The following is a 26,004-nucleotide window of genomic DNA, read 5'->3' on the forward strand; positions in this document are numbered from 1 at the left end:
TAAGCACAGGGTCATGGATTATTAGACTGATGCAGACTAAAACATTTTGAGCACTTGAAAGTCATACAATAAACAGGATTATTCAAACACAAATTGATAACTCAAAAAGACACCTTTGACTAAGATAATAATAATGAGGGAAAACCATTATAATGTGGCTAATATTTCATTAAAAATATTTGCATAATGAGTCTACTTTGTTCCCTTTGCTCCCCTGAAAATAGCAGATGGGAAAGTGACACATTTAGACATATGAAGAAGATGATTGTTAACAAGTGGTTATCCGTTCAATTATGGCATTTCTGTGTTATGGGCTACCATGGTAACCCCTGTTGCAAATACGTCCTGCTGAAGGCGAGATGTAAAATGAGGGCACTGAGGTCAGCTAGCAAGCAATCTATAAAAATATCTTAAATGTGAATGTGATGTTTTGGCCTGGCATACTTTGGAAAATTGCAAGTTTCTTAAGGCGGATTCAATCTGAGTTTTTTTTAAGCTGTTTGAAGTAATAATTTGGAATATTGATGAGTTCTAGCTTCCTTTGATATTCGAGGATTTTTGTCAATTCAAAAGATACAAGATTATTCTTAATTGCTAAGGCAATCATGCAAGATTTAGTATCACTCTAAAACCCATGGATATTAAAATTGAATCTCTAATGAAAAACATAAATGGATTGTACCAGTTATTCAGTTGTACAGTATGAAATACAGTAAATAGGGAAAACCAGCACAATCTGAAAATAAAATCATAATAGAACTATATCGAACATCATGGGCAGGTGCGATTAACAGAATTTCAATAGAGATCCAGATTCAGTCATTTCTAATTAACTGTAATATCCTGCAATGTTGTTACCTCATCAAAAATAGCCAGAGCTGTGTTTTGTTCCACTCACACAAGTTTGAGTAATCCTTTATTATTAGTCTGTCTATATCAAAATGCTCTGTTCCACCTTGTGATGTCATTAAGAGGCAGTAGGTAACAGCTACCTTTTACCTTTTGCTTTGTAGAGATTGGTAAATCCAGAGCTGATATGATCAAAATGATTCTAGTGAAGGTATGCTGTTTAAAAACACAATGGAGCACTTCCTGTATTACTATATGACATCACAAGGTGGAACAGTGTTTTCCATTTGAGAAAAGAACTCAGCCTAAATATGCACGGTTTGTGAGTTAAACAGGTGTGAATGGGGACTTTTCAATGGCGAGGTCAACAGCCGATCCTCTGTCAGTAAAAGTGTGTGGTTTAGAACAAAGTTCAAGCTTTGGAAGAAGAATTTAGACTATTTTGAGGTTAAGATTTTTATCATCTCCCAACTCTAGAAACACTGTGGTCTGTATGTTAACATCTTAGCACTGACCTTGAGAGAGGATCCTCGAGGACTCACACACTTGAATGGTTTCTCCTCTCCGTCCACAATGTCGTCCACTTTGTGTCTTTTCTCTGCTGCCTCCGCTCTTCGCTTCTCTATCTCCTCCTTCATCCTCCTCTTTTCCTCCTAAAAATAAAAGGTATGATACCTTACACTTAAAAAACTATACACTATAATAATAATAATAATAAAACTTAAGTATACAATTTAGATATCTGAACTTAAGTAGGTTTTAAAGTGGATGCTTTTTACTTTTACTTAACCACATTTAAGAGCAGGTTTCTGTACTTTCTACTTTACTTAATTCTTTACTAGAGTGAAAAGTAAAAGTATATTTTATTACTGTTATTACTTTATTGTTTGAGACCTAATGAAATGGGGTTTATTTTTAACTCATTTGTAGTTTGCGCAAACAAAAATATACAAATAAAAACTGCTAGAAAAAAACAACACAAATTTGATCAAAATCACAACATTTGAAGCCTTATTAGATCTCAAAATGTGTGTGAAATACTTTTACTTTTTACTCTTTAAGTAAATGTTTAAACTGGTACTTTAATACTTTTACTTAAGTAGACTTGAGTATTTTTGCCCTGGTAAGTAAAAAAACGAACATGTTTCAAACTGATAGCTCTAAATTGAGGATTTTTTTTTTTATTCTCTCACCTTAAGAACATCAAATATTTATTGTTCAAGGCCTTCCAGTAACTTGCTGCAAACAAGTCTTCCTTAAAATTCAAATGTATATGTTTTGTACAAATCTATCAAAATCAGAAGTCAAAATGGTGGCTTATTGTTGACGTATCTTTTCTATTCCTGGAGTTTCTGATTCTGCTGAACCAACATATACTCCCAGCAGGTGTCCTTTCCTGTGCATATCCTTCTATTGAATGGGACTTAACCTGTTGCTCCTGGAAAAAGGATGTGTGCCTAAAACAGCAACTGCAGAAATACCTCTAGATTAAGAGACTGGGGGAGGTTAGTGGCTAAATGGTAGGAAAATAAGCAAACGTCAAGGTAACAAAATAAATGGCCTATGGATAACAACTAGGGTGAATGATATTTTGTCTACAGGATGAAAAAAAAAATATTTTGAAGAAATGTCAAATTTAGAGATCTGCTATGTAACTTTTCTGGTGTAAGGTCCGCCGCCTGCTTGTCTCCATGGAGATATTATGGCTTTGTCTGTAACAATTCCACAATATGACAATAAAATCCATCTCCATGGAAACAAGCAGGAGACACCACCAGGTCAAATGACACCACCAGGTCAAATGACAGGTCATCAGTGGTGAAACGTAACAAAGTAAAAGTAGTAAAGTACTGTACTTGAGTAAATATTTAGGTATCGGTACTTCAGTAAAAGAGACCTACTGAAAAGGCTGAGGGTCATACTGGAGGATCTCAAAATCTGTGCAAAATACTTTTACTTTTTACTCTTAAAATATTAAACTTCTGTATAATATATGTATAAGTGTATAAAGTGATGTTTCCGCATTTCCATCCATCCATCCATTTTCTTCCACTTATCCGGAGCCGGGTCGCGGGGGCAGCAGTCTAAGCAGGGACTCCCAAACTTCCCACACCCCAGACACGTCCTCCAGCTCCCAAGGCGTTCCCAGGCCAGCCGAGAGACATAGTCCCTCCAGCGTGTCCTGGGTCTTCCCCTGGGCCTCCTCCCGGTGGGACATGCCCAGAACACCTCCCTAGGGAGGCGTCCAGGAGGCATCCTGAGCAGATGCCCGAGCCACATCAGCTGGCTCCTCTCAACATGTAGGAGCAGCGGCTCTACTCCGAGCTCCTCCCGTGTGACTGAGCTCCTCACCCTATCTCTAAGGGTGCGCCCAGCCACTCTGCGGAGGAAACCCATTTCGGCCACTTGCATCCGCGATCTTGTCCTTTCGGTCATTACCCAGAGCTCATGACCATAGGTGAGGGTAGGAACGTAGAGTTACCGGTAAATCGAGAGCTTCGCCTTCCGGCTCAGCTCCTTCTTCACTACAGCTGACCGATACAGTGACTGCATCACTGCAGACGCTGCACCGATCCGCCTGTCAATCTCACGCTCCATCCTTCCCTCACTCGTGAACAAGACCCCGAGATACTTGAACTCCTCCACTTGGGGCAGAGACTCACCACCCACCCGGAGAGGGCAAACCACCTTTTTCCGGTAGAGAACCATGGCCTTGGATTTGGAGGAGCTGATTCTCATCCCAGCCACTTCACACTCGGCTGCAAACCACCCCAGTGCCTGTTGCAGGTCCTGGCTCGATGAAGCCATCAGGACAACATCATCCGCAAACAGCAGAGATGAGATCCTGTGGTTCCCGAACCAGACCCCCTCCAGCCTCTGGCTGCGCCTAGAAATTCTGTCCATAAATATAATGAACAGAACCGGTGACAAAGGGCAGCCCTGGCGGAGCCCAACATGCACCGGGAATAGGTCTGACTTAATGCCGGCAATGCGAACACAGCTCCTGCTCCAGTCATACAGGGACCGGACAGCCCTTAGCAAAGGGCCCCGACCCCATACTCCTGAAGCACCCCCAAAGGACACCATGAGGGACACGGTCGAATGCCTTTTCCAAATCCACAAAACACATTTGGACTGGTTGGGCATACTCCCATGAACCCTCGAGGACCCGATGGAGAGTATAAAGCTGGTCCAGTGTTCCACGACCAGGACGAAAACCACACTGCTCCTCCTGAAGCCAGTTCCTGCTGAGGAACTGGCTCCTGTCTTCACGGACATTTTTAACACCTCCCTGGAGTCATGTCACGTCCCAGCCTGCTTCAAGCTGTCCACCATTGTCCCCGTCCCCAAGAAGCCCAGGATCACTGGACTTAATGACTACAGACCTGTGGCACTGACGTCTGTAGTCATGAAGCCATTTGAGTGCCTGGTCCTGCACCACCTCAAGTCCCTCACCTCCCCCCTCCTGGACCCTCTGCAGTTTGCCTACAGAGCCAATTGGTCTGTGGACGACACCATTAACCTGACCCTTCACTTCATCCTCCAGCATCTGGACTCCCCGGGAACCTACGCCAGGATCCTGTTTGTGGACTTCAGGTCTGCATTCAACACCATCCTCCCTGCTCTGCTCCAGGACAAGCTCGCTCAGTTCAACGTGCCTGAATCCACCTGCAGGTGGATCACTGACTTCCTAACGGACAGGAGACAGCGCGTGCGGCTGGGGAAGAATGTCTCGGACACTCGGACTACCAGCACAGGATCCCCACAGGGCTGTGTACTTTCTCCCCTGCTCTTCTCCCTGTACACCAACTGCTGCACCTCCAGCCACGACTCCGTCAAACTGGTTGAGTTTGCGGATGACACCACCCCCATCGGACTCATCTCGGACGGCGATGAGTCTGCCTACAGGAGGGAGGTGGACCGGCTGGTGTCCTGGTGCAGCAGCAACAACCTGGAGCTCAACGCCCAGAAGACAGTGGAGATGATTGTGGACTTCAGGAAAGTCACAACCCCCCCGCCTCCCCTCACCCTGACGGACTCCCCCATCACCACTGTGGACTCTTTCCGCTTCCTGGGCACCTGCATCACCCAGGATCTCAAGTGGGAGCCGGCCATCAGCTTCCTCATCAAGAAAGCCCAGCACAGGATGTTCCACCTGCGGCAGCTGAGGAAACTCAAGCTGCCAGTCCAGATGATGGTGCAGTTTTACACTTCCATCATTGAGTCCATCCTCACCTCCTCCATCACTGTGTGGTTCGCTGGGGCCACTGCCAGGGACAGACAGAGACTGCAGCGCATTGTGCGCTCTGCTGAGAAGGTGATTGGCTGCAGCCTTCCATCTATACAGGACCTGTACGTCTCCAGGACTCGGGGGCGAGCAGGCCGTATAGCAGCTGACACTTCTCACCCTGGACATGGACTATTTGAGCCACTTCCCTCTGGCAGGAGGCTACGGTCCATTGGGACCAGAACCTCTCGCCATAAGAACAGTTTCTTCCCCTCTGCTGTTTGTCTCATGAACACTTGATAATATCTGCACTAAACTGGACACTTTATAATACCGGTCACTTTAATAAGCCACTTTGCACTGTTGTTCTGATGCTGCTGTTGTATATATTTTCTCCCTTTAAGTATTTCATTTGATTTTTTAAGCATATCTTTTTAACTTTGTGCATGCCCTTATTTGTATTTGTATTTATTCAGTGTGTTTATGTTGCACTTTTTCACCGAGGCAAGTTCCTAGTTTGTGAACTGTGTTCACAGACTATGGCAATAAAAGTCTTTTGACCCTCTGACCCCCTGAATCCGAGGTTCGACTATCGATCGGATTCTCCTCTCCAGTACCCTGGAGTAGACCTTACCTGAGGAAGGCTGAGGAGTGTGATTCCCCTGTAATTGGAACACACCCTCCGGCCCCCTTCTTATACAGAGGGACCACCACCCCGGTCTGCCATTCCAGTGGTACTGTCCCCGACCGCCACACGATGTTGCAAAGAAGTGTCAGCCAAGACAGTCCCACACCATCCAGAGACTTGAGGTACTCGGGACGGATCTTGTCCACCCCCGGAACCTTGCCACCGAGGAGCTTGCTAACCACTTCAGTGACTTCAGCCAGGGTGATGGACGAGTCCGCCTCCGGGTCCCCAGTCTCTGCTTCCTCCTTGGAAGACATGACGGGGGGATTGAGAAGATCCTCAAAGCATTCCTTCCACCACCCGACAACATCCCCAGTCGAGGTCAGCAGCTCTCCACCTGCACTGTAAACAGTGTTGGTGACGCACTGCTTTCCCCTCCTGAGGCGTCTGACGGTTTGCCAGAATTTCTTTGAGGCTGTCCTATAGTCCTCCTCCATGGCCTCCCCGAACTCCTCCCAACCCCGAGTTTTTGCCTCTGCAACCACATGAGCCGTGGCACGCTTGGCCCGCCTGTACTCATCGGCTGCCTCAGGAGACCCATGAGCAAACAAGGCTCGATAGGACTCCTTCTTCAGCTTGACGGCATCCACCACCGGGTTTCGGGGATTGCCGCCACGACAAGCACCACAGACCTTACGACCACAGCTACAAGCGGCCGCATCAACAATAGAGGTGGAGAACATGGCCCACTCGCATTCCATGTCTCCAACCTCCCCCGGGATCAGGGAGAAGTTCTCCCGGAGGTGTGAGTTGAAGACCCCTCTGACAGAAGGCTCTGCCAGGCGTTCCCAACAGACCCTTACAATACACTTGGGTCTGCCAGGTCTGTCCGGCTTCCTCCTCTGCCAGCGGATCCAACTCACCACCAGGTGGTGATCGGTTGACAGCTCAGCCCCTTTCTTCACCCGAGTGTCCAAGACAAGTGGTCAGAGATCAGATGACACGACAACAAAGTCGATCATCGACCTCTGACCTAGAGTGTCCTGGTGCCACGTGCACCAATGGACACCCTTGTGCTCGAACATGGTGTTCGTTATGGACAAACTGTGGCTAGCACAGAAGTCCAATAACAAAACACCACTCGGGTTCAGATCAGGGAGGCCGTTCTTCCCAATCACGCCCCTCCAGGTGTCACTGTCGTTACCCAAATGGGCGTTGAAGTCCCCCAGGAGAACAACGGAGTCCCCAGTCGGTGCACGGTCTAGTACCCCTCCCAGGGACTCCAAGAAGGCCGGGTACTCTGCACTGCTGTTTGGCCCGTAGGCCGACACAACAGTGAGAGACTTGTCCCCGACCTGAAGGTGCAGGGACGCGACCCTCTCGTTCACCGGAGTGAACCCCAACACGAAGCGGCTGAGCAGTGGGGCAATGAGCAAGCCCACACCAGCTCGCTGCCTCTCCCCGCGGGCAACGCCAGAGAAATGGAGAGTCCAGCCCCTCTCAAGAAGTTGGGTTCCAGAGCCCAAACTGTGCGTGGAGGCGAGGCCGACTATATCTAGTCGGTAACGCTCAACCTCCCGCACAAGCTCCAGCTCCTCCCCCCCCCAGCGAGGTGACATTCCATGTCCCCAGAGCCAGTCTCCATGTCCAGAGATCTTCATGCACCGGCCCCTTACAGATCCTCTTGCGGGTGGTGGGTCCACATGAGGACGACCCCACGTCACTCCTTCATTTCTTTGTCGTCAATTTTACATTTAAACTCACCATTAATGATTTGGTTCAAATGCACTTTTAAAAACAGATTCAATAGCTTTTGATCCAGAAGATACACTGTCATTATAACCTTCAATACTATACCTCATATTATCATTTTAAAAATAAACTAGCAACACAGGAGACTCCAGTGAAGTGTGAAATCAGCCTGCACACACAGCAGATACTATGTGCCACTTTCTAATTGATTTACTCACTTTATTCAATGAACCAGGTCAAAAACAAATCCAATTACTCCAGGCAAATTCTGACTCACAAAGACTTCTGCCTTAGGGAAAAACGCCACTTTCGAGAACTCTGGAGGAGCATTTTTTGTACTCTGAGTGTTTAAAGCATTAGTGGTATATTGAGATAGGCCTGATACTTGGCAGAGTATCAGTCCTTGTCTTCCTTAATTAGGAGCACTGTATCTCTGGGCCATCTTTTAATTACAAACCCAAACTGCTCATTAACCTCACACAAGACAAAAAGAATAAGGGGGACAAGGGAACAGAGAAAGACGGACTGCCACAAACTCCAAACACATGAGGTCAAGGCAGGAGAAGAGAAAAGGGCTAGAATGCATTTTGTAACTTTTGTAATCTAATTGGTAGGTAAGACGCAAAGTAGTTGGGTCATTTGTGAATTAATATACTACTGCTAATTTTGTATAAAGCCTTTTTCTTTACATTTTTCACAAGAAACTGGTGTGACAATAATTGGATCATGTATTAGAATATATAACACAAGACCAATATGTTTTGTTATATCTGTTCAAATATTTCACTGATGTAGTTCTAAACATTGTTCAGTTAGTAGTTTGCTGTAATAAGAAGACATTTTGTAATGAGCAGTGAAACGTCTTCACTCCTATAACGATTTATCCAGTTTACAAATTTAAATTTCATCTTTTGCTATGGATCAGACCTGGACAACTGATGGATTACACAGACACGTTTTGTAAGGCATGTGCAAACTTGTTACACCTTGTAGCTGCTCTAACAATAAAATCATGATGTTTGAAGGTTTTCTGACTTTGGGTTTTCTGGGACAAATATTTTACAGTGGTGGGCCGTCAGGGCCAGCAAGGCCTTCTCTGCTGGCCTAAACATGCTCAGAAAAGTGAATTTATATTATTTTATTTTATTTCCATAAATATGTAAACAAAAGTATTCTCTATTCTCTGTTCTCTTTATGTCATATTACATCCACTTTGCTGAGTGGCTTCCAATGTTGTTTATTGTGGTAGAGTTTTTATCCAATTATATTTCAGCTACCCTCGGGCCTTCAGAGTAAACAGAGCAGGCCCCGTCCACTGTAAGTGGACACAGACACAGTCAGTTTCAATAGCCAATCAGATCTCGATTCTGCATTTCAGGGTTAGCTAGAAGGTCTTACGCAAACGGGACATGTATGTGTCCTGTGATTGGATACGCATACGAATACGCACTGGTACAGCGTGAAAGGCGGCGGTTTGCAAAATGTCAAACTAAACACGGAGATCCAACAGCTATTGCTGTATTTTTAACCCATAATGGCCCGGAGGAGGGGAAGAGATTGATCTGGTTGCAGATATAATTTCCACGCCATTTTCAAGATGGGCCTTTCACAAAAAGCTGGATATTGTGCTGTTGTTGGACGACTGGGCAGTTACAAGCTACTGTGCGTTTAAAAACGTTTGGAGACACTCGAGTAGACCTACAGCTCAGCAGTACACAGGGAGACACAGCTCCATGATGAAAAAGTGACTTTATAATATTAATAATAACATGACGCATTGAAGTTCCCTAATTTAAAACTGCACTAAAGTTCGTTCAATCTCAGCTGTGCCACATTTTCAGTTATTTGCTGTTGCAAATGATCTGTTTACTTTATTTTCAAAGAATGGTTTGTTTTGTTATTGTCTGGTTGGTGTCTTATATGAAATGGCAACATTGAGCAGTTTATTGGACAGACTTGTTTAAGCTCACATAGCATAATTTTGGTGGCGTTCTGTTGTGGGTGGGACATCACTGAAGGCCCAAGGGTGAAATGCATGGCCCACCACTGATATTTTAGCATTCTGGTGTAAGGAAACATGCTACTGTAGGCCTTAACCCACACCAAAACAAGAGCAAAACAACAGCAGTCTCAACTCACTAGAGCCAAACAAACCAGTAACTGACAAACAGAACTTTCACATGAACTTGCAGAGCAGCCAAGTGTCACATACAAAAGCAGTTACATAAACAACAACACATGAACAGTTAAGAGAACAGCAAAACTGGTGTGAACTAAACACAAAATTGCATGATTCATTATATCTACATTGAACAGGGTGCCCATGAAAAAGAGAATCTGGGTGCTCTCATTGGCCTCTCCCTGTATAAATAAAGATAAATAATATAAAAAGAATACCTCTCAACAGTAACTATAGGAAACACTAAGGTTAAGGTGTCCAAAAGTGTAAATAATGTATACGTCTCCCTTTAGTTCCCCAGTTGTGTAGATGTCTGTGTTATGCTCGTACCTCCTCTCTGGCTTTGCGCTGCTCCTCCTCTTGTTTCCTCTGCCTCTCCTCTTCCTCCAGCACCTTCCTCCTTTCCTCCCTCCTCTTCTTCAGCTCCTCCAGCTCGGACTCTGCCTCCTGCTGTTTCTGCTTCATACGTTCAAACTCATCGCTCTCTGCTTCATTGCGTCGTCTCTTCAGTTCCTCCAGTTTACGCTCCGCCTCCAAGCGAGCAGCATCCTCCTCCTCCTCCACCCCCACCTCAGGGGAGCGGACACTGCCACGGCTGGGGCAGACGAAAAAAAAATGGGTCAGAAATCACAGCGCTTAGAGAGAGGAGCTTTATATACAGGTAAGCAGGTGAAATGTGAGAATGAATGAATATTTAAAGGCACAGTTCAAGAGATCAATGTGTCGTGTGCAAACAAATACACAACTGTCTAGAGAGTAACCATTTGTCATAGTAAAAATGGTCAATGGTCATTTTTACTATTTACTCTGGTATTTTTATATAGCGTTTTTCCATCTTCTATGCACTCAAAGCTCTTTACATCAAGAACCTATTCGCCTTTTCACCCACACATTCATACACCAGTGTATGCAGACACTGTGGACGAGTGATTCTTGCCCAAGGATACAACAACAGTATTTATTTGTGGTAGGTGGAATCGGACTGCCAACCTGTGGGTCAGTGGATCTAACTGCTCAACCCAGGATGTTTATGTTCAGAGCAGGATTCAAACCACCAACCTTTGGATCAGTGAACAAACACCAACTGAGCTACTGTCTTCCAACCAAAGAAAGACTTGCCCTGTACATTGATTTACTAACTAATTTTTTGGATCTCTTGCAGCTGCTCCTACAACAACTGACGCTACTACTTCAAGTAAGTTCTGTTGCTGCTATTGGTACAAATACCTAGATACTAATCAATATTAAAAACAGTGAAAACAGTGACTTGAGCTGGTTTGGTATTGACAAAATGCATAAAATTAATAAATAATGTCCTTTCCTTAAATGTCTGCGTTGCTGTGGAAAACTTACAATTCTAGGTCAAAAGTGATCCATTTGCAAAGCCCGGTGAGTTTTGAAATACAAAAAAGGTTTATTCTTTATTACAGCAGATACAGACAGGACAGGGCCCAGGCCTGCCTTGGCCACAGACCAGTAGCCTTTTGGCATCCCAAGTCTCTGCTACTCCGTTTCCAGTCCCCCTACTCTGTTCCTCGAGCATCTGCATCTTAAAAGCAAAAGCTACTGTCCCCTTAGTCTAATTAACATTCAGATATGACAGTTATTACTAATATATCAACAGTAGCTCAGTTGTTAGAGTGCTCCTCTTCTCTGAATATTAGTGGTTCAAATCCCGCTCTGGACACACACAAAAACACATCATTGGCAGAGTGCTCAGATCCAATGATTCACAGATTGACAGTGGGACTCCACTTGCCAGTTTCTGTGTACACTGGTGTATGAGTGTGTATACTATCTTCTTGGAGACACCTGGATGGTAATCTCTCCACCAAAAAAGTTACATAGTGCACCTTTAATACTGACAATTTCATTTTTTTTTTTCTTAAAATATACATCCAGCATTTCAGTAGTGAATTTTATGTAACAGGTGTGCAGATGTTGCTGACTTGACTTTTGAGGTAAACAGACTTAAAGATTCATGATGACAGGTGATCCTCCTTCTGAGCTCTACCTCAGGGTCTGCTCAGGTTTCCAGTGCTGTTTGGGGGGAGTGTCTTCTCCATGGAACCCTCCATTTGGCCTCTGCTCCTCCTCTTCTTCTTCCTCTCTCTCTTCTCCTCTCTCATTCACCTGCAGAGCAAACACAAGGCCATCAACAGGGAGATGGTGAGAGAGGGGGTAGGGCTTGAATAAGTGGTGTAGTGTGAAAGATGAAGGGCACAGCAAAAACACATGGCAAAGCATAACAGAGTGTCCACTCATCAATCTCACTTTTGTTCACTTGCCTCCTTAACTCTCTCAACTCGCTAATAAAACACTACGTATTAATAGGTTAGGCTTTCTATTGTATACCATTTGTACCATTGTGGTATCAAGGTTTTTCCATAGTATCAAAATTGGGTTTGACATTTTAGTATTTTGACACTATAGGGGAGAGAAAAAGGTTATATCCAGGTTGTGTCCATGCATTGCACTGTGTTTGGACACATGCAGACCTATATTTAAACGAGAGCTGTTTGTGCCATTTGTTTATGCAAGGCGCATTCATGATACCTGAGCACATGGTCTCTTGATAAATCTGTGTATTTATTGGCTTATTGACACTGGCATTTAAAGCCAAAGAACCAAAAGTTGGCATCGAACAAACAATGTTTTTTCGGTACCAGTACTTATTGAATCTTTTTAGTATTTAGTACTTGGAGTTTTGGTGCCCAACCCTCTGTGAGACTGACAGCTGAGAAATTGAAGCATTGAGGAGACAAGTGAAGAAAGTTGAAACACACCCGATATTTTCCTACATATAAGCTCCATCGATTAGTCTAAACATCGTATCAACATTTAATGAACTAGACAATTTGTTCTGGCTTACACAGTCAAAAGAAAAGCCGGGTATTTTTCTGCTCCCGGTTCGTCTCTGCCTTGGGTTTTGCCCCAAGACTAAGTTGCAAGTATCACGAGACTTCGTACACGTACCGCGAGATTTGGTGCACACTGTCTCTTTAAAGATGGCGCTGCGACGCGGCTCGCGAGTTTTTTTGACTCGGCTGCGCCAAAACACCGGGAAGACTTCGGGGGGAGAGCTTGTTAACAACCTCTGCAGTAGGACAGAGAAGGGCCCTTAACTGTTTAAGTTTGCACTGCAATTTTGGCGGTTTGGCATAATCCAGTTTGTGACTGGGTCGGGATGGCGTCCCAAGTGGACGATGACAGTGTCAGGGACTTTGACGACTTTATACAGTCAGGTAGAGCAGGAGGACTGGGGAGGGGAAAGGCTGGGAATAGGAGCAGCCAGAGTAGCAAACGGAGAATGTCTTTGGAAGAGGTGAGTCCAGATGAAGGGGGATCTGGGGGTCGGAAAAGAGCAGTGAGAGAGCAACATAATCCTAAAGGTCATTATTAAGTTTAAAAAAGAAGGAGATTGGAAAAGTCGGAGTTCTTGCATTGTCTAGGGATATAAAAAAGAAGCTTGGGGATGTGGTATTGGCAAAGGTTTTGCGAGATAGCAGTCTGTTGATTGTGTGTAAGTCAGAGGAGCAGAAAAACACTGCAATGCAGGTCGGAAGTATCGGGAAAATAGTAGTGAGTGAGACAAAAACAGTCTGGGTGAAGGGGTGAGTTCTATTAAAAGACTGACGAGACGGAGTGATGGTCAAAGAGTTCAGAGCTTGTCAGTACTTCTGAAATTTCGTGATGTGGTGCTTCCTGAAAGAGTGAAAGTGGGTTGTTTGAGTTTCCCGGTTAGAGAGTTTGTCCCGCCTCCGCTCCGGTGCTACAAGTGCCAACTGTATGGGCATATAGCTGCGTGTAGGTGTAGGTGTGTAGAGGGAAGCAGAGGTGCTCAAAGTGTGGAGGGGAACACAGGATTGAGGAGTGCAGCGAGAATGCCCAAGTTAAGTGTTGCAACTGTGGGGGGCAGCACACTGCAACGTTTGGTGGGTGTGAGGTCAGGAAGAAGGCAGTGGAGGTGGAAAGGGTCAAACAGGCAGAAAATATCACTTATGTGGAAGCTGTAAAAAAGGTCCAAGTGCAGAGACGAAGTGGAGGAGCGGCTGCTGCTCCATGCAGAGGAGAAATAAGTCCAGGCCTGGTTATGGATGACTTGTTAGTATTTTTAGCTTATGTGATTAATTGCTCTGAACAAGCCAAGCATAGGGCAGATAAAATCAAGATTGAGGTAAAGGGGACAGAGAAGTATTTGGGTGTAAAAGGAGTGATGTGGGAGCAAGTGTACAAGAGGTTGGAGAAGGACAGAAAGTGGGAGGAGCAGGTGAGACCTGATTGTACTTCAGTGGAATGCTAGAAGCATTATAGCAAATGGACAGGAATTTAAGGGGTATGTGCAATATAGTAAGGTGAAGCCCGATATAATTTGTGTACAAGAGACATGGCTTAAGCCTACATTGGATTTTAGTATTACAGGATATGAATGTGTTCGAAGGGATAGGCAAGGAAAGGTCCTGGAGTGTATTGTGATAGAGGTTTGGGATAAAGAAGGTAAGGTTAATATAGTAAATTTTTATAATCCATGTAAGCGGGTATCAATGGAGGGGCTAGAAGAATTTACAGTTTATCTTGAGGGTAAGGCTATATGTTGTGGTGATTTGAACTCGCACAGTACATTGTGGAGTGGGCATAATGATGAGAATGGGTTAGTGGTGGAAGACTAACCCATTCAATCACTGTTCCCAAAATTACATTGAGTATAAGAGGAGAATGGCAGTTGCCAGGAAAGTGGTTAAGGGAGCAAAGAAAACATACTGGAGAGGGTATTGTGACAAATTAGGTAGGCAAACATCTATAAGCCAAGTATGGGGTACGATTAAAAGAATGTCTGGTAATGATAAAAAAATTAGTTATCCTGTGATGAAGAATGAGGAGCGAGTAATTTTAGATAATAAAAGTAAAGCGGAGCTGTTGGCAAAACATTTTGTGAAGATTCACAGTAATGAAAATCTGAGTATAGATGAAAGGAGAGCAAGGAGAAAGACAATGGGGAAAAATATTGATAGGTTAGAAGATGTGAGTGAGTATGAAAGTGTGATAAATGTGGAGTTCACTATGACAGAGTTAAATCCTGCTTTAAGTAAGTGTGGAAAGACATCACCTGGAAAAGCTGAAATCTCTTACTGTATGCTGAAGAACCTTTGTACAAAAAGCAAGTCCAAGCTCTTAGTGTTGTACAATAGAGTGTGGGGGGAGAGTAGTTTACCTGAGCAGTGGAAGGAGGCTGTAGTAGTTCCCATTTGCAAACCAGGAAAAGATCCCAGCCTAGCAGAAAGCTACAGACCTATAGCCCTGACTTCTCATTTGGGGAAATTGATGGAGAAAATGGTTAACGAGAGATTATGCTACTTTCTGGAAAAAAAATTATCTACATAAAAACCATCAATATGGTTTTAGAAAAGGCAGGAGCACAATAGATCCGGCAGTTATTTTAGAGCATGAAGTTAGGAGAGCCCAAGCAAATAAAGAGGGTGTTGTCTCAGTTTTCTTTGACGTGGAAAAGACGTATGATATGATGTGGAGGGAGGGTTTAATCATACGGGTCCATCAGATGGGAATACGAGGTAAGATGTTGAAGTGGGTTCGAAACTTTTTAACAGGTAGAAATATTTTAGTGCGGGTGGGAAAAGATTTTAGTTCTAAATATGAAGTGGATAATGGTACTCCACAAGGAAGTATTGTAAGTCCAGTGTTGTTCTCTGTAATGATTAATGACATATTTTGTAATGTAGAAGGTTCAGTGGGGGTGTCCCTCTATGCAGATGACGGAGTGATGTGGAAGAGAGGTAGAAATATTGACTTCATTGTGAGAAAGTTGCAGCAAGCTATACAGAAAGTAGAAGCATGGACTGTAAAGTGGGGCTTTAGATTTTCTGTAAATAAAACAAAGGTTATGTTTTTTACCAGGAAGAAAGTGGATCAGTATACTGTCAAGCTGTATGGAGTAGATTTGGAGAGAGTAACAGAGTTTAAATATTTGGGTATGTGGTTTGAAAGTAGGTTAACATTGGGATTGCATATTACTAAAACAGTGGAAAAATGTAAAAAGGTAATTAACATTATGAGATGCTTGAGAGGACAGGAGTGGGGAGCCAGCCGGGCATGTTTAAAGACAATATACACAGCTATGATCAGGTCGATGGTGGATTACGGGTGTATTTTGTATAATTCTGCTTCAAAGAGTAGTCTTAAAAAACTAGAAATAATTCAGAATCAGTTGTTAAGAATTTGTTGTGGGGCGATAAGGACAACTCCGATAGATGTACTACAGGTGGAAATGGGGGAAATGCCATTGAGCTGTAGAAGGGACCAAATGGTTCTGGTTTATTGGACTAGTCTGCAAGGACATAGTAAAAGTCATCCAGGGCTGAGCGTGTTAAAACCATGTCAGGAAAAAGAAAAGGCAAACTTGGGTGGGTGGGTGGCAGAGGGTATGGCGCAAGGGGCAGGAATACCCCATTTGGAATTAAGTCCTACAGTCCCGATTGCTGGGGTGGCTCCGTGGTTGCTTAAGGAACCTGTGGTAGATTTAGGACTCCTGGGGAGGAAGTGTAGTAGTGCGGGAGTTGATGAGTATATCTGTGAAAAGTACTCTGAACATTTAATAATGTATACTGATGCTTCAAGGCTAGCGAATGGGAAGGTGGGTATATCATATGTTATTCCAGATATAGATGTTGCAGTTAAAAAGAAGACAAGTGACAATGTGGCTATTTATACAGGAGAGTTGCTGGCAATACTCTTGGCATTGAGTTGAGTGGAGGAGAATGGGCCAAAGCAGAATGTGATCGCTTCAGACTCAAGCAGTGCAGTGACAAGTGGTAAAACATTCAAGTCAGAGACGAGATAAGACATAATTTGGGAAGTAGGGCAAATACTGGAAAGAATAAACAGACAAAAGAAATATGTAATTTTCATGTGGGTTCCAGCACATATAGGGGTGGAAGGGAATGACCTGGCGGATAAGTGGGCTTTTGCCCACTTATCCGCCAGCTGTAAAGGAGGAGGTAGATTTCCCAGTAAAATATAGTAAATCAGAAATTAAGACAATTATTAAAGATAGGGTAAGAAAACAATGGCAGAGTAAATGGGATTCATGCCGTAAGGGCCGGTTTTATTACAATCTGCAGGGAAGAGTCGGGGGTAAAACAGCGGAATGGGGGTGCAAGAACCGGGAGGAGGAGGATGTGTTGGCAAGATTGAGGCAGGGTCACACAAGACTAAATAGCACACTTAAAATTATAGTAAAGCATGAAACGGGGGAGTGTGATTATTGTAGCTGTCAGGAGACTGTTGAACATGTAATCATATATTGTCCAAAGTATCAGTTGCAACGTAGAATTTTAAAAGATAGACTTCATCAGAATAGTATTCGTTGCGAATTAAAAGACATTTTGCAAGTATTTAAACAAGACTGTGTACTCAAAGCAGTAACAAAGTATCTTATTGCCACCAAACTGATAAAGAGGGTATAGAAAGACTATTGGGGTCATCCCGGCCCACACTCCATACCGGATGGTGGCGGGAATGCACCATTTTCAGTTGCGTGCCAACCGCAATAAAACACTACTAGAAGAAGAAGGCTCGCGAGTTTTGTGGGTCTCTGGAGTGGTTGAGCTGCTGCAGGTAGGCATTTAGCCCTTTAAAACTCACTGATCTCGGCTTAAAACTATCTCTAAGTAACTGTTATGCTGCCAGCCTTTCCAGATGCCTCTTGCTGCGTGACGGTGCGCTGTGAGTGACTGTATTAAGTGGAATTGGTGAGTGCTGACTTGTTATTGGTTGTTTGGAGCTACCATGCTAATGCTAGCACTCCTTTGTATTAAGATACGGACCTGTCAGCTGGTGCTGGTGCTAGCTGCACTTGGTCTTTGAAGATTAAGGCAATCATTTCTTAAAATGCTATATTTATTCTGTACTCTTTTGAAATGCATTAATATATTTATTGCACAGAATTATTGACATTTTCTACATAATGTTACTGCACTGAAACTATTGAGTGATGTTTACTATTTAAAGCTTAATGCACTTTGAATTATTGTGCTAATGATATGACCTTTATACAAAGAGTACGCTGTGATGAAACAAATATTATACATGTACATGGATTGAACATGGATTGAATTATGATCATTATGATCATTATGACTTATGATCATTATGACGAGTTATTGTGACAAATTGTACTATACTGTCAGTTACTTTTTTAACTTAGCTGTGATACATGGTTATATGGTATTACTTATTGCTAGTCCTGTTTTATACAGGCCAGGTTCCAGAACTGGATGGCGAGCTAGAAGGCCTCGAGCCTGGACAAATATTGAGTGCGCCCGTCTGCCAGTGCGGTGGGAAGCGCTGCAGCCATTCCCCACACACCAACAACCTCTGCTGGTGATAGGTTTTTTGGACTTTGCAAGTATTGCACAACCCAACTGGTTCACCGATCCTCAAAATCTGAACTCTTTTTGCGCCTATGTGGATTTATGGACCCTTTTTGTGCTTACGTGGATTATGAACTCTTTTTATGAACAATGTTGAAAAAAATCTCATCTTGCACACTCAACCTAAGTAACTCCTTAAATGCATTGGATCCATTTTTGTTCTACATCACACACACGCCTTGTAAATTATTGTATATAATGTCTGTTTGTCTATGGCACGTTTGTAAATAACACCACAACTGAGCTCAACTCCAATATTTGAGTCTGGTCTTCATTGAGCACCCCATTTCCCCCCGAGCTGACCTATATCTTCTGATGCTAGCCTATTTTATTGTACTATTATTATCATTGGTAGTTATTATATGATTATCATATTGCAGCATTATACATGCTACACATAACTTGACCCTCAAGAGATAAGTAAGCAGAATGAAATATGTAACTCAAATATGGTCACTCCTTGATTTGACGGAAATAGCTGAAATCATCTTTGATATTACTCAGCAACTGTATGCAGACAGATATTGCGGCACAAATTCTCGTGAGATTAAACTAACGTAAGATTAATATGTTCCATATTCCATATGTGGAATTATGGCCGCGAGTATGATAGCGACCTAGACCCAGTCCGGATTGAGACTGTTGAAAGTAACACCCCTTCCTGCCCGCACCACTGATTTAGCAGAGAGTAGAGACACTTAGCAACACTGTGAATCAAGCTATTGCTAGTAGGAGTGACCTTGGGCAGAAGGTGCCTGATTTGTCTGTTAGCTGTGTTCATTTTTATAATATATATAAATATAAATATCTATACACACACACAATCTATGGTTAGAATTGATGTGACATTGTCAGGTAAAAACTCCCTGGTTCCTGGTCAAGCAGCAGTGGTTCGTATGGTAGGAGGGATTGAAGCTTTGACAGATTTGGGATAAAAGCTCTTGAGAAATGCTACAACAACTGCATAAATATTAAATAAAATAAATAACAAATCTGAACTGTGCAATTGTTCTATTATAAATTATTAAATTATTATAATCCTGCCTCGCCTCATCTTGTCAAGCCAATCTTGTGAGAACTGTCCAAAATTAGCTAAGCCTCAAACAGTGTTAGCTTATGTGTTAATTGGTTTAATTGATTTTGTTGCATCATCACATGTCGGGGCTGGATTCATAACAGTCTATTCTGCAGAAAAAAGAAACTAATAGTAAGATAAGTAGGTGCTTTAATATGACAAATGTAAGCATCTTTCTACTTGTAAGGATGTTTTTATCTTTCACACTCGCTGCCAACAAGCATTACGCATATGGTTAAGGCTCCTAAAGGAATGTATAAACTAAGGAGCTAACAAAAGAAGACACCTGCTTGGTTTGAGGAAGACAAAGCACTCATATGCAAACAGTTATCTGAGCTAAAGGAGGGCTAGTTTTTATTTTAGCAGCACAGGAGTGAGAGTGGATACACAGTCACACACCATTATAAATGCATTAAACCTTTAATGAAGGGGCTTGCACAGACACAACTCAAAATGTGATAATGTTCTATGTAAATAAAAGCTTTGGATCGATAACAGCTTGGGTCAGCCATTTTTGCGTCCTTATTAAGTTGGCACTGTGTACATTTTTACATTTGGTATTTTAAAACGTAATCTAACTAAATCCACTAGGTGCACACGTTAGGGACAATAGAATCAAATTACACAATTACTAAAATCACTATAAAATATCCTGTCTTGTTATGGGGGAATGTGTTTTTTGTATTAGTTTAGTGCTGCATATGTATGTCCTATCTGAAAACATTTAAAGGTCCTATATTACACAAAATGGATTCCTACTATCCTTGTGTTGTCATACAGTGGTAGTTTTCAGTTTAATAGCGACCTTTAACCTTTTGTTCAACAGAAATAGGAAATTCCAGGGCTGAAATGATCAAAATAATTCTAGTGAAGGTGTATATAGTTTAAGAACACAGTGGAGCACTTTCTATATTTCCAAATGACATCATAAGGTGGAACATAGTGTTGTTTTTTTTTTGTTTGAGAGAAAAACTCAGTCTAAATATGCAGCATTTGTGTTAAACATGATTGAATGAAATAAAGCAACTTTAAAACAGATCTGAAAATACCACAATATAAATACTAAATTACGCAAAGGACATTTACAATTTAAAACAACAGTACATCCTTATATACTGAGTGGCGTGTCATGCTCTTTGTTCAGGTGAAAACATGCACAAGTCAGTGACCATCCAGTGAAAGAAATGCAGACACCATATCTCTCCAAACACCATTTTCTAGTCTTTTTACCTTCAGTCTCACTTAGTCCAAAGGGCACAGCACACTGTGACAAACTGCAGTAGGGTAATTTCAGCATCTGGTTTTGCTTTAGTTTATACATTTGTAACTTAGATACTTTTCTCATATAACTAACTACCCTACTTTAACTACCCTAACTTTAACTACTACTGTTACTGCTACTACTACTACTACTACTACTACTACTACTAGTACTACTACTACTACTACTGCTGCTGCAACTACTGCCACCAATACTGCTACTGCTACTACTACTACTACTACAACTGCTATTGCTACTAACACTACTACAACAACAACAACAAGAACAACAACAACAACAACAACAACAACAACAACAACTACTACTACTACTACTACTACTACTTAAATTGTACAGGGACAATAAAGTGTGCTTTAACCTTAACCACTACTACTACCACCACTACAACCACTACTACTAAAACTACACAGGGACAATAACGTGTACTTTTACATTAACCATACTACTACTGCTGCTGTTGCTAATACTACTACTACTACTACTACTACTACTACTACTACTACTACTACTACTATTACTACTACTACTACTACTACTATTACTACTACTACTACTACTACTATTACTACTACTACTACTACTACTACTACTACTACTACTACTACTACCACTACCACCACTTGTCAACCACAAATGATCAATACGACTGCTACAACCAGAACTCCAATAGCAACACGTTATTCTCCAACCAAATCCCTATAATTTGTTTTTATTCCTTCCTTATAACTTAAAGACATAAAATATCACTCAAATTGCTTTCCACCTCTGCTGAATTTACCCAGCATGCTCAGCAGTGCATCACTCTGCTCTGACGGCCTTACCCCCTGTAGGATACCTCATTATCCTCAGAGCGTAGTTTGTCTGTGGTCTCCTGGTCCTCTGCAGTGCCATTCCTCACAACCATTTTGTCTGATTGGTTATCTACACACATTGCCAGCGCCTCTTGGGCCACACCAGTCTCGGATAGTTTAGAGCGCTTTGATATGACCTGATCTGAACTCTCACTCACTCTCCAATCTGATGCTTCCTCTTTTAGCTCCTATGAGAGAGCATGAGCACAGCTTTGAAACACATATCATGGCAGGGCTCCATCAAAGCCAATAAATCAATGTGATAGTACAGTACCTCGTCAGGAGTTTTAGGTTCTTCAGCAGAGTCCTACGGAAAAACATTGACCGTAATATTTACATAAAGTACATGTTTGTCAAATTTTATGAAGGAAAATATGTAAGAAGAAGTTTGAAGTAAAGGGCCCATATTACACTGTTTTCTGATCTATGTTATAATTTTGTTTCCTCATCAAAAAACATACCTAGAGTTGTGTTTTGATTCATTCACACAAGTAACACACAACTAAATGTTTAGGCCAAGTTCTTCTCTTAAACAAAAATCACGTTCTTCTACCTTGTGATGTCATATGGTAATACAAGAAGTGTTCCACTGTGTATTTGAACTCCTTACACCTTCACTAGAATTATTTGGATGATTTCAGCCCCGGAATTGCCCATCTCTACTGCACTAAATGTAAAAAGTAGCTGTAACTTGAAAACTACTGTTTCATGACATCACAAGGTGGAACATTTTGAGCTTTAGAGATGTAGACAGATTAACAATAAAAGGTTTTTCAGACATGTGTGAATGAAACAAAACACAAATTCAGGTATGTTTTTGAGTAGGTAACAACATTATAACATGACTAAAAGGTCATATGAGTCAATTGTGCAAAATATAGGATCTTAAATATTCAACCATTACGAAAATGTGCAAGGACAGAATTACTCCCATAGCTGAAGCAATGAATCAGGCGGCTTATGTGCGACCTGAGCACCGTGCGGCAGCTGTCTGTTTGCTCCTGATCAATAAGAAAGTGGCGGAGTGATGTGACCAGGATCATCTAAGTATTTTATGATTAATAGTTTTGTTTAATACCATTTCATGTTTAGTTTGCCACTTTTGGTTTGGCTTTTATTTAAAAATTAAAAAAAAGTTGTATAAATATTGTTATTATGAACAGTCTGAGCACTGGTTAAGGAATTTTTCTATTTGTAACGATGTTTTTATCTTTCATACTCACTGCAAACAAGCATTACGCATATGGTTTAGGCTCCTAAAGGAATGTATAAACTAAGGAGCTAATAAAAGAAGACAGCTGCTTGGTTTGAGGAAGACAAAGCACTCATATGCAAACAGTTATCTGAGCTAAAGGAGGGCTAGTTTTTATTTTAGCAGCACAGGAGCGAGAGTGGATACACGGTCACACACTCAAAGACCATTATAAATGCATTAAGGGTCACGTTCTAAAAATAATCCGCAATAAGCGAAATCCGTGAAGTAGTCAGCTTTATTTTTTACAATTATTATATGTTTTAAGGCTGTTAAAACCCCTCACCACACCCTTTATACACTTTTCTCACACAGGCACTAACATTTTCTCACATTTCTCTCTTGTTAAATTAATTAATAGTAACTCACGTGTATTTCACAGTTTATGTAAATTTGGCAAGCTGAACACATTCTGTACTGTACAGGAGACATGGCACAAAGGAGATTGATTGACATTGGTCTACAGTCCCTTAGACTGTAGACCAAAAGCATGCAAAATTGCATGAAAAAAATCTGCGAAACAGCGAGGCTGTGAAAGGAACCGCGATATAGCGAGGCACATTATATTTTACAATATTTAAGGTGTATGATGTAATGTTTTGTGATGCAGGGTCCGCCTCCAATTTTCTTGATAGATAGATTTGCTTATTGTGCCTGGAGTGTTCCACAGTATGGCATTAAACCTATTACAGGTGTTTCATATTGCTCAAAATACCTTTGAAAAAACTAATCTTACTGTGAGTAGATTTCCAGATTAAACCTTTAACTTCACCTGGTGGCTGCTTGACATTATGAAGGCATATTTGATGCCATATTGTGGAACATTCCATACAGACAAACAGGTAGCACACCCTGCAACAGAAAAGCTCCTACACCATAGCTTACTACACCATTAAAATAGTCTATGTCTGTGACCAATATTATATGGTACATTACTATTTTCCTTATGCTTTAAATGAATTATTTAGATTTACCCTCATAGCTGGGAGGATTTTGGCGTGCAGTGGGTAAAATACACTATTTTCTCCTTATCTTGCCAACACGATGTGATGAATATTTAAAAGGCCACCAACTCCACAATATTTAAATTTGAAGTGATGCAAGATTTTAAATCTAATTTGTGAACCAAATAACCAGAAAATATATATTTTTGGTTTTAGCTGAATACAAAATAGCGTAGTCAAAAACAGAAAGTGTCTAACCTGTTCTCGTAGATAGGAACTTTGTGGTTTCTCCTCTCTTTCTTCTTCTTGTGGTTCATTGGGCACAGCCTCTTCCTCTCTTCTGTAGGATTTGCTCTCCTCTTCCTCACTTTCTCTATAACGCCCCCTACGCCACAATGAAGGCCTCTCCTCTTCCCCATTGTTTGTCTTCTCCATGCTGGTAGTAGTGGTAGTAATAGTATCGCTGGTGTCCGAGCCCTCCAGTTTCTGCCTCTCCATGGCTTCCTTCATACGCCTCAGCCTTCTCTCCTCTCGTTTGGCCATGCGCTCCATCAGGGCCTGGTCTTCCTCCTCTCCTCCTCCACCTCCTCCCAAAGAGCTGGTCAAAGACACGGACTCTGTCACACTGCAAACACAAAACAACCACTGTGTCAGAACGAGGACACACTGGAGCACATTGATATGTAATATATAGCATTAGATGTAATTAGCTTTTGGACAGTATATCGTAAAGGGTGTGTTCACATTTGTGTGTTAGGTTGCTATGCTTTTTACATTGACTTACATTCATTTTGTGGAGACTGATTCTAAACTTAAGAACAATTACTAACTACTTGTCTAACTTTAGCCTAAATGAGTCCATATCTTAACTTAAAACCATGTTGTAGATCAAATATTGAAGGAATCACACAAATGTTTGGACACACCATCTCATTCAGTGTTTTTTTCTTTATTTTTAAAAACTTTCTACATTTGATACATTTTCTACATTTGAAGACATTAAATATATTAACCAAAATATATGGAATTATGTAGCAAAGAAAACATTAAATATATTAACCAAAATATATGGAATTATGTAGCAAAGAAAAGCTGAAAATACTTTATATTCAATTATCAGTAGCCACCTTTTGCTTTGTCAAAACATATTTAGTTGTTATTTACCCTTCGCTACATAATTCCATATATCTTGCTTCATATATTTGATGTCTTCTGTATGTATATAAAATGCATAAAGTAGTAAAATAAAGAAAAAAAAAAAAAAGCATTGAATGAGTGAGTGTGTCCAAACTTTTGACTGGTAATGAATATCATGGGGACCACACTATGCACAATTGGGACTAAACTGGGCTACAACTAGGACCAAACCAGATTGAATGCACTTTGTAAATAGTACTGATCCATCCATCTGCATTTTACATTTGGAGATACATATAGTTGAAATAATCCAATTTATAAAGTCTTGCTGGACACATGATTGCACTCCACCCATTTTATGTTTGTCTGTCCAAATACAGTTATTGGCACCTTAATATGTGTTCAGTTAACGTCCACAGAGACCAGATTTACAGCTGTCCAATGATTATTACACATGCCATATTACAACAAGATTATAAAGTGTAACCAAAGCCCAGACAATCCCAACAACATAACAAGTGATTGCATATGTCTGCAACCAGGGGTGTAGCACCAAATTCTGGGCTCTAGATAAAAAAAAAAGCAAAAAAAAACTTGGGGGGCCCACACTACATATGTAATATGACTTTATTCTGCTGTGGGCGACATTTTGGGGACTTTTGGCCATAGGTTTTGTTTGTTAATCACCACAGCAGCGGTCATAATTTTGTATCACTCTGTAACTAAAAGTAAAACAGATGATTTACAACCCATCCCCAACCCATGACTCCACATCTTCTGACCTCACTATCCGTTTAACGTTTTCCTTGTGTTTAGACAAAGCACAAAGGCCATACGCTGCGTCCCGTCTCAGTGCTGCTCCTCACACTGTGTCTGTTGTGTGGAGTCTGAGGGCTCCTTGTGAGGAAATACCCATGACCACAGACCACAGATTTGCAGATACATGTCCAAGTACAGCACTCCCTCCACTGCAGCTCAGCCAATGCATCTGCACAGAGCTCACTATCAATGCTATGGCTTTATTAGGAATGACATCAGGCTAACAGCACTGTACTAGGACAAATGCATTACTGGGGTTAGCTATATTTGCAAACAAATGGTCTCTAATGTGTCTAATGTATAATGTTTAACAGAAAAACATTTTAAATCATTGGCAACCACACTGTTACGGGGTGACAATGGCTCAGTGGTTACAGCACTCATCCAAGGAAGATGCCATCTTGCTCAGACCAAGTTCTGTCTTTCTATCAGGACACTTTATTCACCTTGCCTAGTAATGTGGTGTGTGTGAGTGCTTGGTGGTGGTCAGAGGGCCTTCAGTCTGTCCCAGGACAACTGTGGCTACAATAGTAGCTAACCACTATTGAGTGTGGAATGACT

General features: G+C 41.8%; 1 protein-coding gene across 6 annotated transcripts in view; it reads right to left on the reverse strand.

The window, feature by feature from the left end:
• Positions 1 to 26,004, reverse strand: part of cald1a (caldesmon 1a) — a 167,164-nt gene that overhangs the window by 34,857 nt on the left and 106,303 nt on the right. For 3 of the 6 annotated variants that reach the window (XR_008649218.1, XM_055231762.1, XM_055231761.1), the window contains exons 4-9: positions 23,746 to 24,112; positions 21,566 to 21,598; positions 21,276 to 21,479; positions 11,651 to 11,769; positions 9,967 to 10,231; positions 1,365 to 1,502 (exon numbers count right to left, since the gene is read on the reverse strand). Coding sequence is in view for 5 of the 6 variants with exons in the window: in XM_055231762.1 (XP_055087737.1) it covers positions 1,365 to 1,502; positions 9,967 to 10,231; positions 11,651 to 11,769; positions 21,276 to 21,479; positions 21,566 to 21,598; positions 23,746 to 24,112 (1,126 nt within the window). In the remaining variant the exon portion in view is untranslated. The remainder of the gene's footprint in view (positions 1 to 1,364; positions 1,503 to 9,966; positions 10,232 to 11,650; positions 11,770 to 21,275; positions 21,480 to 21,565; positions 21,599 to 23,745; positions 24,113 to 26,004) is intronic. The other 3 variants (XM_055231764.1, XM_055231763.1, XM_055231765.1) reach the window with 2 other exon arrangements.

Source organism: Periophthalmus magnuspinnatus, chromosome 23, assembly GCF_009829125.3.
Source record: "Periophthalmus magnuspinnatus isolate fPerMag1 chromosome 23, fPerMag1.2.pri, whole genome shotgun sequence".
Lineage (NCBI taxonomy): Eukaryota > Metazoa > Chordata > Actinopteri > Gobiiformes > Gobiidae > Periophthalmus > Periophthalmus magnuspinnatus.